Here is a 16,897-nt window from a genome sequence, read left to right as displayed (position 1 = left end):
GTATTCCGATTGTTCTCTTTATTTCAACATTCATTTCCTTCTTTGCACGCTCCCAATTTGTAACCATTTCATTTTATTGTTTGCCTCCCTGTCAGCTCCATGTAAGCAGGGGTCCTTTTTATTTTATTCAGAACTATATACCCAATTCCTAGTCCACATAGTAGATTTCAATTTTGTCAAATGAATGACTTGGCAGCTCCACAATTACGAAAAACCAAAGGCATCTAAAGTTGTTTTTCCATAAATCCCTTCTTTAGGGTTCTGTCAGTCAGACTGGGCTTAGGCTGCAGGAACTTCCGTCCCACTGCCTGCTTTCTTTTCCTTGAGGAAAAGTTTCTTCTGACATCATGGCGTACTCTCCTGATGTCATGCTGCAGTGACATCATTACCGCTGACCACTGCGGCACAAGCCTGTCTCCAGGTCCCTTCCCTTAGAACCCCCATGCTTCCCAGAGACAATCCCAGCCTCTAACACGCTTCCTGCCAAGTGCCCAGACTGCGACGTCATGTCCGCCCGACCGCGAGGCGATGACGTCAGGGCCCACGGTTGGCGTCACGTGCCCCCCCGCTGGGGGCGGGCCTTGAGGGCGGTGCTTCCGGTCCGCGGAGCCTGGCGGCCAGAGCTGCGGCGGCGGCGGCGGCGGCGGCGGCCGAGACTGGAGGATGGCGGGCACTGCGAGCGAAGCTCGGTTTGCCGGGTTGTCGCTGGTGCAGCTCAACGAGCTGTTGGAGGACGAGGGGCAGCTGACAGAGATGGTGCAGAAGATGGAGGAGGTGAGCTGAGCGACAGCTCAAAGCGGCGGCGGCGGGGCCTCGAGGGGGGCGCGCGGGGCCGGGGGCCCGTGGCGGGCTGGAAGTGGCCCGAGGCGGAGACGGTCGCGGTGCTTCAAGTTGGGTTGAGGAGACTGGGACGAGAAATTGGGGAGGGGGCTTGAGGTGGGGTTAGGGATGAGGGGACCGAGGCTGGGGCGGAGCTGGGAAAAGCGTCTTGGGTGGGACAGAGCTTGCGGGGGCTGGAGGGTTCCTGAGGCGGAGTAGAACGCGGATTAGGGAGCCTGGAAGGGGCATTCGGGATCGTGGAGGGCTGTGGCCGAGTTTGGGGAGGCGAGGAGGGAATTGAGGGACCGAGACTGGATTGGAAGTCGAGGGGACGGTAGTCGAGGATTGGGGATGCCTGAGACCGGACCGAGGGGGCTGAGGGTTAGGTCTGGGCAGGGGTTGGGGTTGAGGGGAGGGTTGACGGGTACAGGGATCCCAGTTACTGGGATCTGAGAATAGGCTTTTAGGGGCTGAGTGGATTAGCTGGATAGGAATCTTGGGAAAGGATCGGGGGTTCCAAGATGGGTTTGGGGGCAGTGTCTGTAGCTAAATCTGAGGGATGGTTCTGAGATGGGCCCTCGGGGTGGGCAGGGGTCTCCAAGGCTGGGAGACAAGCGGCCGCGGACTTACCCAGGTTAAGGTCTGATTTGGCCGTGTATCTGAGGGATCCTAAGGGTCAGAGGGCCTGTTCCGGGTCTGACTTCATTGGGAAGGGATCTTACCAGTGTTGTCCCAGGGGCTCACCTCCGGTCTTGTGGGTTGGCAGAAGGATGCCATGCCCCCCTCCGTAGAAGAAGGGAATGTGGTAATTCTAGTATGGTGGCTTTGCCCCACAGTCTCCTTCCTCGCTGGGGCCAAGGACGATCCCTGAAGTTGTTTTTTAGGAGATAGACTGGAGGTCAGGGGCCGACAGCCCACCCCCACCTCTGATAGTAGGCAGGCTGCCCCGTCTCTGCAAGGTGTGCCCACCGCTGTTTCTGGAGATCTCACTTCATCCCTTGTAGCAGGGTTTGTTCTCAGGGGTCACTGACTTCGCTCTTGATGTGCTTTCTTCTGTCCTTTTCCCCCAGCCCTTTTGAACCCTTTCCCCGAAAGTCCAGCCCTGTGAGTCTGGGTCTTCTCCAGGCAGGTGGACCCAGGCCCAGCCAGCTCTCCCCAGCCCACCTCCCGCTTTTACTCCTTTGTCTCTGAAGTCTGAGCCTTCCCACGCCTACAGGGCCAAGCTTCTCACCCAGAAGCTTGTGTGGGGGCTTTTGGCTTGCTTTCTGCAAAGGGATTGACTGTTCAGCACTGAGCCAGCCCCCTTGAAAGGGGGCTTGTATGGAGGTTGCACATTCAAAATCACTGGAAAACCCTCAACAGATCATTGTCCGGAGCTACAGAGAGGCCACTGTAGTAAGATGGTATCAGTCTTTCCATTAATCCACCCCTTGTATTCACAGGCTTTGTAACTTGGCACATATAACGTTGCTCTGAGATGCAATTCACCCCATTTATGGTCTCCATGTGGCGCTTTCCTTTTTAGAGAAGAATAAGTGACAAAATCCATCTTTCTTGACTGAATGAGAGTTTCATGTCTCCAAAGAAAGAAAATCTTTGCTTAGTTAACTCTGCTTGTCAGTTGCCGGGAGACCTTTTGTTGACTGCCTGCAGGCATCTTTCTAGTCTAATAATAAAATGATAGGTATGTATTTCTAATGTGTAACACTGCCTACAAGTTAATTTTATTATGTGTGACTCCCCAGTTTCAGGACAGAGTACTGTAGTTATATTAGTAGAACATTAATAGAAGTAAAGTGCCTTTTAGTGAAGGGAAGATTATGGAGTCAAGTCAGTCTGCTGACTCAGGCTGTTAGGACAGCTTTACCTGAATCCTCTACCTGAGACACCGGAGGTTACTATTTAAAGGGAAAGGTAGATTAATCTAGCAGGTTTTGTTTTTTTCTTTTTTTAGTACAGATGATCTTCATGCCAGAGTATTATATAAATACAAATACTGAGGACCAACCTCTCTTGATTAGGCCACGTGATTAAATTAAATTACTCAGCAGAGGTTTGTTCTTCAGGGTGTAGCGCTTTTATTAAAACAAGGAAATTGAACGTGAAAACCAGACTACTTTAGCCAGGCAGCTCACCTAGCCACGGTGACCCTTCGAAAATCCAGTTGCCCTGGGCATGTGTGATGTGTTTCTGAGGGAAGGGCTGTAATGTGAACAACCAAAATTCTGGCCCTGGTAGCTTCACTCAGCTGCTAATGTTGCGTGTTGGTTTATTTGGGGGTGGCTATGAGACAGAAGAAAATACTTGTGAAATAGCTTTGACCAGATGGCATGTTTATGATCTGATGTTAAAGAACGTTTGGGCTCTGGAATTATACATTCCAGGCCAGGCCTGGCCACTGCCCAGCCGTGTGACTGCAGGCAGGTCACCTCACCTCTGAGCCGCTGCTGGGGAAGGATGTGTGGGAAAAAAATATACTTCCTAGTTTTATTTTTGGCCGTGCTGGGTCTTGGTTTACACATGTGGGTTTTCTCTAGTTGTGGTGAGTGGGGGCTATTCTAGTTGCAGTGATTGGACTTCTCATTGCAGGGAAACTGCCCACATGCTTCTCTCATGGGGCACAAACTTTAGGGCACTCAGGCTTCAGTAGTTACAGCACAGAGGCTCAGCCACCCTGTGACCTGTGGGATCTTTCCGGGCCAGGGATTGAACTTGTATCCCCTGCATTGGTGAGGCAGATTCTTAACCGCTGGACCACCAGGAAAGTTCGATGAAAATACCTTTTAGAGTTGACTTGGGGATTATGTTAGAGAGTGCGTGTTAGGTCCTTGTGTGAGTGCTCAGTCATGTCCAGTTCTTTGGGACCCCATGAACTGTAACTCGCCAGTCTCCTCTATTCATGGAATTTTCCAGGCAAGAATACTGGAGTGGGTTGCCATTTGCTTCTCCAGAGTTAGGTCCTTAACATGGTACGTATTAATAGTGTTCAATAAAGAGTAATTGCGTTAGTAATTTGTAGTTCTCTTTTTGGAACAGTTAGTGACAATCATGCATACAAGGTCATCCCAACCAAATAATAGGATCTTATATCTAAAGTAGATTTTTATTTGCTATTAGCCTAAAAAATTTTTTTAGCTTTCTGTGGTTAGTGATTGTCTCAGTAGCACTAGAATGAGACAGTAAATAGAACAGGACTTTCAGTCGTAGATCTCTTACCCTAAACCAGAGGCTTTTTTTTTTTAATTGGCAGAAGGAAGTGTTTTAAATTATAGAGTAAGGCTTCTTCCAGCCTGAGGGGCTATTTTGTGGCGACTGGAAAGTGTGGCTAGGTTTTGAAGGCATTCACTGTTGGGTTTAAATACAGCTGTGCATTGTACATCACTTACATTGTTTTAATTGTGGCGTCTGAGCTGTAGTCCAGCTGGAAACTAGAGTCAAATCGTGTTGGAGCTGCAGACATTCTCATTTTCCCTGCCCGTGGGTTTCTCTTTTCCTGTTCCTCTTGTCTGCTTGCAGTTCTTTAAAATGTAGCGTGCCCCTACTGATCAGCGGCTCTTTCCTTTTGCTCTGAGCTGATGTTTCTTATGCACACGTTTTTATTTTTCTGTCAAGTTATTTTTACTTGGCAGTGGAATGCGTCTTTGTCTGTCTGTCCACATTAACCCCATTGGACTTGCAGGGCACTCCCTTAAAAGGAACCATCGCTCAGGGGATTGGGCAGCTAAACCGGACCTCTTGGGTCATTCTTCCCAGTGTGCTTTCTGAGGAAATGCTGACGAGTTGGTGTTAGCTGAGGATTCACTAAGAATTCACACTCCGGAACTCTGCTCCTATGGCAAGTGAAACTGCCCACACTCAACAACTCTGAGGATCTGAGAAACAGTTCTGTGGCAAGTCAAGAGCCTGGTCTGGAAGAAGCTGTTTCCCTAAGGCGTGTTCTGGTGTGATTTGTGTGGGGCTGCGAAGCTACTGCATGAATCATAATGGCTCTTTGAAGCGTACCGACCAGGGACTGCTTCCTCAAACAAGCCCTGAACGCTGGTGGGACTGGTTTTTAGAAGCTGAGATGTAAAACCCTTCTGAGTGTCTATTACTAGAGTATGTTTCTGTTCCTGTCATCCAGTCATTATTGTATATATAAAGACTTCAACTTTTATGTTTAAATCTTCTCTTCCATGGACCTATGACTTTAACTCTTAAGTAAAACATTACTGTGTCCCAGAATATTTTCTGGAATCCAACATTGGCTGACTCTTTTTCAAAGAAGGCATATAAATTTCGTGGAAAGACTATAGCTGAGACTTTGATTACTTATTTCATTGTTTTCTAGCTCAGTGCGTCCCCTGGAAAGTGAGGACAGTGACCGTGCCTTCCTTTTAGGGTTCTTGTGAGGCTAAGTGGAATAACAGGTGATGTTGGTAGAGGGTGGCTCCCTTTCTTTGAAGAGATTTTCAGAATTGTTTAGGCTGGCTTATGTGAAATCCGATCCCTTATTTTACTTAATTACTGTCTACTTCCTCTGTATTGATTAAAAGCGCAGTGGGGGCGGTACAGTACAGAACTGGCTTTTGTTACCAGTGATGTGACCTTTGGCAAGTATTCAGTCTTTTTCCAGCTGCAGTTTCCTCGTTGAAAATAAAGGGGATAATAACAGTAAGCTCCTCCATAGGGTTGTCAGGTGGGCTAAATCAGAGAAGTTGTTAAGATACTTATCATGGTACCTGGAACAGAGTGAACACTGAGTAAACTGTTATTATTGGCTGTTATTGCTAAAATTAAAGGCATAATGTCCTGGCTGCCTTTCCAAGACGATTCCATTTCAGTTCCATGTCTGTGGGGTACTCACTGTTTGAGGCACTGTAAAGGGTAGAAACATGGGTAGCGTGTAATCACTGTTACAACTTAGGAGAGAAATTCAGTGCACAAACATCTACAGTGCAAGAGAGAATGAGAGGTGGGGAGATGAGAAAGGTGATGGTGGTGACAGCACAGCAGACTCACCCAGTTTACACGTGACTCTGCAGGAAGTGTGCCCTGCAAAATGGTTAAAGCGGTCAGTTTCACGTTGTGTATGCTGTTGTTTTAGTCGGAAAGTCGTGTATGACTCGTGACCCCATGGGCTGTAGCCCACTAGGCTCCTCTGTCCATGGGATTTCCCGGGTAAGAGTACTGGAGTGAGTTGCCATTTCCTTTTCCAGGGGATCATCCCAACCCAGGCATCAAACCCACATCTCCTGCATTGGCAGGCTGGTTCTTCACCGCTGAGCCACCAGGAAAGGCCCATGTTGTGTATATTTTACCACAGTCATTTATTTTTTTTTAGAGGAAGAATAAGAGAAAGGCCACAGATGAATTGTAAATAACATTGAATGTCAGGTGGAGAGGGGCTTTCTGGCTAGATTAGGTTCCTACCGTTAGAGATGGACTTTGATAGGCGGGTAAGGTTTAAGAAAATAAATGATGAAATACAGTAATTCCTACAAGGGTGTGAAATGACACCAGGAACATCTGTGTACCTGGCAGCCGCTTAGGAAGAAAACGCGACCGAGCCAGAGCAAACCTCTCTGCTCCCTTCCGAGTGTGATCGCCACCCCTACCCCAAGGGAGCCACTGTCTTCAATTAGGTATTTATTTCTCTAAATTCTATTTGGACAAAAGTGGGGGCTCAGGAAGGCGGCTGAGCCCGGGCACCGAGCAGGAAAGCTCAGGGCAGACTTCATGACTCGTGAGTTACCAGGTCAGCTTTGCCAGTGTGAAGGGAAGTGACAAGAAATAAAGCTGGCGAGGCCGAGAGCCCGGGCAGGAGCTGGTGGTGACTCACTGGGGAGCACTGAGTTTCCTGACTCTGGAGCGGGGCAGCAGTGTGATCGGAGGAGCTCTTCAGGAAGACCGTGTGGGCTGGATTGGCGTGGGGGGTTCAGGAAGACCAGGTGAGAAGAGGTTAGGGTTCAGCCAGAGTTCTGGGAGGGGAGATGCAGACCAGCTGGCCGAACCCCTTCCCACCCTCGTGGTGCTGTACCCCCGCCGCCCACTGAGGGGCCCCGTCAGCTTTGCCTTCCAAGCACTCTTCCCGCTCAGCCACAGACACACGGCCCCTTAGCCTCTTTTCTGCCTCCTCGGTGGCACTTGACCCACATTTTGTAAGTCACTAGCTTCCTGTGTCCCCGTCTGGCCCCGGGGCTCCATTCTTTTGTGTCCCAGGCACCCTAGCACAGGCCTGGCACACAGGCTGTGCCCAGTTATGCTCCTGAGTGAGTGGAGCTAGCTGGGCTTTAAGCGAAAGCGAAGCGAGTAAAAGGAGGGCCCAGCGCAAGGCCGGAGGAGGGGCGGGGTCCCTGAGGCCGTGGGAGCTGGCACAGGGGTCAGGCCGGGCAGTTACATGGCCTCATGCAGGGGGTGGTTGACTGCAGTTCTGGAGCTCAGGGATGGTTTGCTTAGGGATATAAATTTGAGAGGTAACGTCTTGCAAGCACTTGTTGAAATCAAGGCGAACATAAAAGTTTAAAAGGCCATTGGGCTAATCGTTGGTGGGTTGGGAGGAAGAAAGAGGTGCCACAGAGCGGCAAGGAGAAACGGTTCTGATGACTCAACTTTACAGACAAGTCAGCATCCTTTTGCGCTGCCTGTGCTGTCCAGACTGGTCAAGAGGACCCTCACGACATGTGCAGAGTCGAGGTGCTCTGGAGCCCAGTCAGCTTGGCCGTAGATTCGGCTTTTATCGCAGTATTTGGCACAGTTGCTCAGCGGACCATGCCAGGCAGCAGCGTCCGGTTGTCTCTAACGACCCGTGTGTCAGCCTCTGCTCACGGGCGTGATTGCTGAGGCTCAGAACACGCTGGGGCAAGAGTTCTAGCTGCTTTATCTCCTTCCTCAGCTCCAGGGGGTGTTCGCATCCCATCATCATTCAGGAAAGCCATCCTACCCAATGGTATGAAGACGGAGGAAAATTCTGAGTTTCTCTGTAGGGAAGAGGGAAAGGAGAGCCATGGGTGGCGCTCTCTTGCCAGTAGGTTACGTCTCTGTACACCAGGGGAAAGCTTTTAAACGCATCTCTCTCGAAACTGAGCAACATGGTCCATCGTACCAAAGAGTGTATGTGAAAAGCAGATTTCAAATAGTTGTTACATTACAAGCAGTGCCATAGTGAATGTTCCTTTCCAATCAAATTTTCTATTGTCTTCAAGGTTAGCTAATGGCGCCTTGAGGTTATTTTCATACCGTAGCCCAGGGCAGGGGTTGGCAGAGGGACAGAGTAAGTGCTAATTAACGTTTGCCCTCAGAAAGCGGCTTTCATTAATGCGAGCACAGCTGAGGTCAAGGAAGTTTATGCATTTACTCGACCTTCATGGAGCACCTTGGGGATGTGAAACCGCTAAGCCACAGAATGTTCATCTTTGAGGATCGCGCTGGTACAGGTAAGCCGATCCCAATGCGCACGTGACACGGTAGGGGTGAGGGCACACCCTATTGGGCGGGAGACCCAGAGAGCCTTTGCAGGGCTGGGGGTGATCCGCAGGAGTGTTTCCTGGCAGAGGTGACTCAGGAGCTGTGATTCCAAGGGTGTGTTAGCCAGGTGAGGAGGGAGAGGGGTTTCCAGGCCCCACAAGCAGAGACGCAGAGGAAGGAAACAGAGAGCGTGTGCGCAGGACTGTGGCAGGCCTTGCTGGAGGGGCCAGGGCAGGTCATGAGGGGACATGGTCAGAGAGGCCGGCAGAAACCAGACGTCCCAAGCTTCCTGAAAGGGCTCGGGCTTCACCTTCCAGTCACGGGGAGGGTTTAAGCCTGGGAGTGGTGTGGTCACACTTGGTGATTCATACAAATGATTCAGGCAGCCAGAGGAGGATGGATTTGAGGGGGTAAGACCAGAAAGCAGAGAGATCAGTTAGAAGGCTGAAAGAAGATGGAAGAAAAAAATTTTTTTCAGGCAGCCTGAATCTCTTAGCAGGGAGTCTTACACTGAACTCAGGGCCCAGTCTGCCGAGTCTTGCTTTGCACACAACTTGAATAACGACACTTGGTCCTGCGGCTTGTCTGTCAGTGGCAGGATTTTTACAGGGTGTAGGAGATAACTAGTAGAGCCGATGATACACCATCAAGAAATAAATGAAGCTGCTCAAAAAATGGAGGATCAGCTGTTAAGCATAGTGGTTAAGACAGGATTTGGGTTGCTAGGAGACTTTGGACACGGATGAACCTTCCTAAGTATTGGCTTCCCCATCTTTAAAATGGGAGAATTAAGATATCCTTGGGAGATGTTTGGAGGATTAAATAAGACTATAAACTGTGGAACACAGTGCATGACAGTTTAATAAATGCCCAGTAAATAAAGCTTCAACGTTGTTAATGAAGTGGTTGGGGTAGGGTTTGCCTAATTCGGTGGCTTTTGATGGTGATTAAATTAAAATGATTCCATGGTAAAGAAATTTGGGGAATCTGGTTAAATAAGAAGGGTTTTATTTTTGCTTTGCTTTGTTTGGTTTGTCTCTTACAGTTATTAATAGTATGTATTGCAGTATTTCCCACACTTTAATCAGTCTGGTGGGGCTAGGTTCCCTGGGGCATACTTCGGCAACTGCTTATTTTAGGTCATAAATGTAGCCATCTGCTTCCATGGCCCAGAAGTATGTTTTTATTCCAGAGGGCACTATGGCTACCTGATACTTACAGTTCTGTCCCATCAAAGGCTGTCCTATTTTCATCTCCCTGTTTGAGAAGGCAAGGAAGTATATATAGTGTGTAAAATTTCTGATCCCAATTGATCAAACCTTTAAAAATTGCATTTTTAACATTTATATTATAGAAAAACTAAAAAGTACAGAATTATGAAGAAGAAATACATAGTCACGTGTGATACCACCACTCAGAGATAAACACTGTTAAACGTTTTATATGTTTTCTTTATGTTTTCTGCCACTGGGATAATTTTGCATGTAGAGTTTTTATCTTGTTTTTTATCTATGAAGTTATGCTCTAGGCACTTATTTTTTGTCAGAAGATTCTTACATGACATGATTTTTAGCGGCTTATATTTTAATCATGTGGGTATGCTGCAATTTGGACAGCAAGGAGATCCAACCAATCCATCCTGAAGTAAATCAGTCCTGAATATTCATTGGAAGGACTGATGCTGAAGCTGAAATTCCAATACTTTGGCCACCTGATAGATGGGAAGAACTGATTCATTTGAAAAGAACCTGATGCTGGGAAAGATTGAAGGTGGGAGGAGAAGGGGACGACAAGGATGGGATAGTTGAATGGCATCACCAACTCAATAGACATGAGTTTGAGTAAACTCTGGGAGTTGGTGATGGACAGGGAGGCCTGGCTTGCTGCGGTTCATGGGGTCACAAAGAGTTGGACACGACCGAGTAACTGAACTGAACTGATGCTACAATTTATGTGACTAGTCCCTTAGGTACTGGGTTTTTTTTTTGCTTTCATAATTTATATTGCAGTTAACATCTTTGAACATAAATCCATTAAAATATCAACACTTAAGAATGACTTATTTTTCGAAAAATTATTAAGTATCTGGTGATTGCTTTAGTTAAAAATCCTATTGCTTGCATCAGTTATAATTGCAGTTTTGTGTGTGTGTGTATATGAAATTTAAGTAGAATAACTTAGAGTTACTGATTCTCCTTTGACTAATCCCTTTCTCTACCCACAGACTAGAAAAAAAAAATCTCATTGTTAGAATAACATTTTCTCATACTGAATAGAAGATGAATAATTTCAGTCATGTGAAAGTAAACCTTATCTCTTAAACTGAATTTTTGAGTCAGGTGTTGGAAATTTCATGTCATGATATATTTTACATGTAAAAGCAAAATCTTCTAAAGATGTAGTCTCGATACACACCCGGGATCTTCCTGGAGAGGCGTTTTCTTACCTGCACCTGTGTAAAGACAATCCCAGAAAATTCTCATACCTGCTTTTCTTGTAGATTGTGGTTAGGAGGAGACCAAGAGGGGGAACCCCAGAGCCCTTACTAAACCAGTAAACGGTTTGGTTGGTTGTGCTGGCAAGGAGCTACTAATGAGAAAAGCAAAGTTTAGAAGTTCTGTCTTCCATAGACTGCTTTCTTTTGGGAAGGGGAGGAGGGATCTGGATTTTAAAATTAAAGTAGAAGCTATTAGTTGACCTCCCTCCACTTAACTAAAGTGTTCCAGTAATTGGCGCTCTCCAGGCCCTTCATCAGATACAATGATTGATGCCTCCCCCCCATCATGATCAGATGCCCCAGGCAGTTCTGCTCCCACACCGAGTAATTACCCGTAGTCCAGTGTGTTGGCTCTCAGACCTGTTCACTCTGATTTTATTTGTTATAGTAATTACATGATTTCATTAAATACTATGGCAACTGATGAACCGTGCATGAAAACTGTAAGCTGAGACTTCGCTGGCGGTCCAAGGGTTTAGACTTTGCCTTCCAGTACAGGACATGAGGGTTCAATCCCTAGTCAGCCAGCTAAGATCCCACATGCCTCCATGGCCAAAAAGCAAAAACATAAAATAGAAACACTGTTGTAACCAATTCAATAAAGGCTTTAAATGGTCCATGTCAGAAAAATCTTAAAAAAAAAACAAAACTGTAAGCTGAGAGCTTACAGGTGATTCACTAGAGGGAAAAAACAAAGCTAGTGAATTAGGTATGGACTAGATGAGGGGGAAACTGAAGATTCCAGAAGGATTCTGCTTTCATCTTGCTTGTCCAGTGTCAAATTTTTTTAAGTTCCCCACAGAGAGGTTGTGGTCTGGGCGAGGATCTTTTGAAACTTGAGCTAGTAGTGGACCTTACCTCTAAGAAAAGACCTTTGCCTTAAATGAAAAACACGGATAAGATCTGTAAAATTCTAAGTGTTTAGTGAGTTACCACTTTAACCAAACTGCTCAGATAACCAGCAGCTGAGCTGACTGGTTCTGATAGTATGAAATGAGGGCTTCTCTGTGTTTTCCGGTTCACCTGTGGTGAGGTTCTGATTCTGTAGGAGTAGGATGGGTCCAGGTGTGCCAATCCCCTTGCTTTTAGGAGACAGAGGACAGAGACAGGTAACATTGTGATCTGTTTGGGGCCTTCTGCTCCTCACCCCCTCTGTCTCCACCATGAGTCCCCGAGAATTACAAGGCCCATGATACCAGGAAAGTAACATTTGTTATTGGCACAGCTGTCCACACAAGTCCAGGAAGTGGGGACATCTTGTTTAGTTTTCCTGTAAATTTCAGGAAGTAAGTCTTCTAGTGGAAAAGAAAAAAAGCCCAGCAGAACACCCTGGTATGTTGTGCCTGCCAGAAGTAGAAAACAATCAAATTATGTGTTGCTGAGATCACTGACTTCTTCCCTGGAGCTGGTCCATTTATTTTCAAGCCTAGTTTTTTTTCATTTCTGTGTTCAGTTTTGCACTTAAAGTGAATAATACTCAATTTTCAAGATGGCGAGCCAGCTCCATATGGAAGGAATTGGTCGAGTCTGTATCCATCGTCTGCTGCTTTCTAAGGACAGCAAGTTTCTCTCAGCAAGAAGGATTTTGGTATCTGTCATCAGAAATAGCTGTCTTTTTTAGTCTAATGCATTCTGTCTGAGTGGTGGTTCTGGTGGGACATTTGATAAGCAGCTGGCAAATGTCCTTTCCCGAGTAGGCTGTAGCCTTGGAGATGGTTTCACACAGCCCACCAGACTCTTGTATTTTAGAACAGTTTCAGAATGTTCTCCAGTTCTTTCACTGTATTTTTTGTTTTTTCAGGTTCTTAATTTTGTTAGCATGTTTAACAGTCTAACTCAGCAGCTGTTACGTTTTTTCATAAAAACTCAAGGAATACTTGGGTTAAATCAAGCCACATTGGGTTGCATTTGCAAGTGTCCTCTGGGATATTGTAGGCTTGGATTGCAGGCTCCTCCTGAGAGGCTGTCTTTAATTGGAAGACTCTGGTAAAGTGAGTGCATCACTGGGAATGTCTTTTCACCGAATGGAAGATGAATTTGGGTTTTCTGATGACCTTTAGTATTTAAGCCCAAACTCAAATTGCATGCAGCTTTGATGAAATCTACCCTAAAATTAATTGGTGAACTAGATCAAGTATAGCACAGTTAAAGGAAATGAGGTTAACCTGGCTGAATGCATGCCAACCTTTTTATCACCTAATCCCTAAGCCTGCTGTGTTTAAAGTCTTAATGCAACCTAAATGTTCCTAGTAGGAAGTACAAAGGCTGAGATATCTTTCGTTCTGTATCTTTGTATTAAAAATAATTTTCTACATAATTTTATTTGGAGAGGAAAAGATCAAAATGAATTTCCCACCAGAAGGAACCTGTATGTCTTTGAGAAGGACCTGTCTGGGTTGGGGGCCCCATGCATATAGGTGGGTCTGGGATGTCTTGTTTCATCAGAGAGTAGGGCAGCTGTCAGAGCCCGGGGGGGTGTCAGCCTGAGAGCCAGCTCAAGGTATCTCCCACTGCGTGGACAACTTGAGCACTGGAAAGATTAATGACGACAGCTGGTTAAAAATCTGTTACCTAATAATGATACCTCCAAAAAAAAAGCCTGCTGGTTGTTTTTGGAGTTTGCTGAAGCACTAACTCAGCCTTCTAAAAGTTGGTTTTAAAAGTGGAGGGGTGGTGAAGTCACACACTCATTCTGCTTTTCCTATATCAGTGACTTCAGATACTCAAACAGATGAGGCAGAATGCTCGTAGAGGAATGCAGGCCAATCCGTACAAAAGGTGAAATTAAAGAATTTTTAGTAAGTGTAGTTATGGCATTGTAGTTAGGGTTATAAAAGTGCTTGTGCCTTACAAATACATATTAATCTTAAGGGTGAAATATACTATGCTGAGATTTGCTTTAAAATACATTCCCTAAAGTGAGGAGTACAGGCAGATGAAACACGATCGGCAAATGTTGCTGGTTGTTGAACCCGGGAGAAGGGTACCCAGAAATTCATTATACTTTGCTTTGCTTTGTGTTTGAAATATCCTCATAAAGAAATAAATAGGAGACATAAATAGGAAGGGAATTTCGGTGGTTATTGGAACTTAGTGACATGGTGGTAGATGTGGTAGACTGGCCTCTGTGCAGGAGAGTGGATTCTGCGGCCTAGTCGATGGCATGATCATGCAGAAGACGCTGGGGCTGAGTGTTCTCACACTGAAGGTCGCAGATCCGGAGCTCCTTCCCGGGACATGTGACTGCGGTGGTCTCTTCAACCTCCCTAAGACTGAATTTCCTTTTTCCCAAGTAAAATGGGAACAGATTTGTCTCACCCTCACCGAGAGGGTTAGATGGAGAATAACAGGTGACGAGAAGGTGGCACAGCCCCAGGCATGCAGTGGTTACTCAGTAAATATCCATTGGGCATTGAACAGGTGCAGGCAAGTGAAGCTTTCCTGTCACCACCAGTAACTCTTCTTACTTAAATCTTTAAATTCACATCTGTTTGACTCCCCACCCCCCCAATTTTCTTCCCCGGGGCATTTTATTTGAAGAGCAAATGCAGCCAGGGCTGCTAGCCGCAGTGCAGAGTGAATGGTTCCCTTTGGAGTTGGGTGGTGGTCAGCTCCCATGGCTTGTCTCCAAGGAGGTCTTGACAGAGACTGATGCTCAGGAGGACAGGCTGTATTCTGGTTGTTGTCTCCCCTAAGCTTGGCATGTAATAGTGCTTCTTAAGTATTTCTTGAATGAATGAATGAAATCAGCCAACCACTGTGTTGAAACATGTTTGCTGGCTCTCATGATTCAATAGTCTAGGTACTGGAGTTTGAGTGATTAAAAAAAAAAGATGTGAAGTAAGTAGCTTCTAGGCCGTCACAGTCATAACTTTACTCCCACATTCTAACACGCTTTCCAGGAGGACTGAATTTCAGCCGAAGAGAAGGGGTTGTGTGAAGCTGACCCGTGTCTGATGAGTCTCCAGATGCGTGTTGCATGTCTGATGTCTGCGCCGTGGCGGGTGATTGATTGTGCTTTAAAGCAGTCACCATCGTCATCTGTGTCCTCCCCTTACGTCTCACTTCCAAACTGTTACCCCTCCTGGTGCAGATAGTTTCGCCTGGCTGTTTGTAATAACGAGCATTTATCTGTGACATTAACTGTTTAAAAATTTATTATAATCATTCAAAGAAGCTAATCTTCAGAACGGCTTAGCAAGGTTTTAACAGCTGACAGGCAGTGGCCCGAGGCCGCAGCAGTCAGGAGTCCTCCAGGTTGAGCGGGACAAGTATTTAGCGCCAGGTGGTGGTGACCTGGGCCCCGCACCACGTTCTGGGCAACGGGGAGGGAACACGGCACAGTTCTCTTCTTCAGGGGCCTGATGTTCTCATCAGAAGGCTGAGCATGTGCTCAGATGTCATCATATGTCCCGGGAAAAGCCATTCCACTTCTGTGTGCCGGGCCTTTGGCAAGATGGGGCACTCAGCTTGGGGGAGGGGTGTAGACCCCCCAGGGCCGGGGCGGGACTGGCCACAGGTGTGCACATCCCACCTCCAGGCCTGAGGGATGGAGCAGCGTGTGGAGAACGAGAGAAGGAGAGAGGGCTGCTTTGGATGGGGGTGGGGGCGGAGGTCACCCACAGCCACCCCAGGGGGAGGGGCCCAGAGAACCCCCGCCTCCTTTCAGGCTCCTCCCACCCTCAGTTCCCATCGCTGAGTCCAGCTGGAACCAGAAAGCACGGGTGGCTATGGTTCAGGCAGGCAGCCCCCCCAACCCCCGCCCCGGGACACAGAGCAGGATGGAGAGTGGATCTCGAGGGGAAGTGGAAGTTTCCAGCCCTGGATTCATTTCCTGTGGACGCCATAACACATTACACAAACTCGGTGCCTTAAAACAAGAAAAACTTACACACTCACACTTCTGGAGGCCGGAGGTACAAGATCAGGGGTGGCCACGCTCCCTCCAGAGTCTCTGGCGGGGGAATCCATGCTTGGCCTCTTCCAGCTCCTGGTGTTGCTGGCTCCTTGGCTTGTGGCCGTATCACTCATTCCCCGTCTCTGTCTTCACATGACCTCCCGTCTGCGTCTTCTCCTGTGTGTGTTTCATATAAGGACACTTGTCATTGAATTTCGGGCCTCCCATATATTCCAAGGTGATCTCTTTATCTTCAGATCCTTAACTTAATTACATCTGCAAAGACCCTTTCCGTGAAAAAGGCCACATTCCCAGGTTCCAGGGATTAGAACGTGACATTTCTTTTTGGGAACCACCATTCAGCCCGCCGCAAGCCCCGGTCACTCCCGGGAGCCGTGGCACAGTGGTAGTGCTGGCGTGACTCTGTTTAATTTGTCTTCAGTCGATTGGCGCTCTGTGAGGGCAGGGACTCTGCCTGCTTGTTCACCCACGTCCATCGCCTCCCCTGCCCAGAGCCAGCGTGTCACAGGGCCTCAGAAAATGCTGTTTCAGGTGAACGAGTAAACAGACGAATAAGCACAGTGAACTGCAGCGCAGAGTAAGACCAGAGGTGTGCTCAGTGAGGCCGCAGGCAAGAGCCCAGCGCCATTGCATGTTACGGGGAAAACCAGTTCAGGTGCATCAGTCGGGCCTCTGGCAGGACAGGGGGCACGCAGCTTAGGGGACTCCAGGGGTGTTTAATAAAGGGGTTCTTCACAAGGAGGTAGTGGGTGTAGACCGCCCCCCCAGGGTCGGTGCAGTTCGCCGTGGGGTCTGACACTTCTAAGTGTATGGATCGAGTGGTGTGTAGGTTATGCCTCATGCCTGGCGATCCGTGAGTGAGAGTGTGGCGCTTTGAGGTCGAAAAGAGGCCCAAAGCCGTAGCCAGGGCAAAGATCTGAGGAGAGGGGGCGTTCCAGGCTAGGGAGTAGTGTGAGCAAAATTGTTGGCGAAGAGTGTTTTATCTACCAGACAAGATGTTTGCTTGTTAAATAAAATGGGATCGTTGACTTTGTACAAGTACTAGGCCTTCTGAGCATGGTGGTAAGTAAGAAGGCAGAGGTGTGTTTTAAATATTTGTTTATTTTGCCTGGTCAGGTCTTACTGGCCCCACGAGAGAGCTTCGTTGTGGTGCATGGGCTTCGAGCTGTGGCACTCGGGTTCAGTAGCTGCGGCTCACCGGCTTAGTTGCCCCAGAG

General features: G+C 47.5%; 1 protein-coding gene across 2 annotated transcripts in view; it reads left to right on the top strand.

The window, feature by feature from the left end:
- The first annotated feature begins 603 nt into the window (after nucleotides 1-603).
- Nucleotides 604-16,897, top strand: part of VPS37B (VPS37B subunit of ESCRT-I) — a 30,230-nt gene continuing 13,936 nt past the window's right edge. For both annotated transcript variants that reach the window (XR_010658798.1, XM_065903696.1), the window contains exon 1: nucleotides 604-774. Coding sequence is in view for 1 of the 2 variants with exons in the window: in XM_065903696.1 (XP_065759768.1) it covers nucleotides 664-774 (111 nt within the window). In the remaining variant the exon portion in view is untranslated. The remainder of the gene's footprint in view (nucleotides 775-16,897) is intronic.

This window comes from Muntiacus reevesi, chromosome 13 (genome assembly GCF_963930625.1).
Source record: "Muntiacus reevesi chromosome 13, mMunRee1.1, whole genome shotgun sequence".
NCBI classification, from domain to species: domain Eukaryota; kingdom Metazoa; phylum Chordata; class Mammalia; order Artiodactyla; family Cervidae; genus Muntiacus; species Muntiacus reevesi.
The sequence above is the reverse complement of the archived record's forward strand: the minus strand, read 5'-3'. Positions and strand labels throughout refer to the sequence as shown.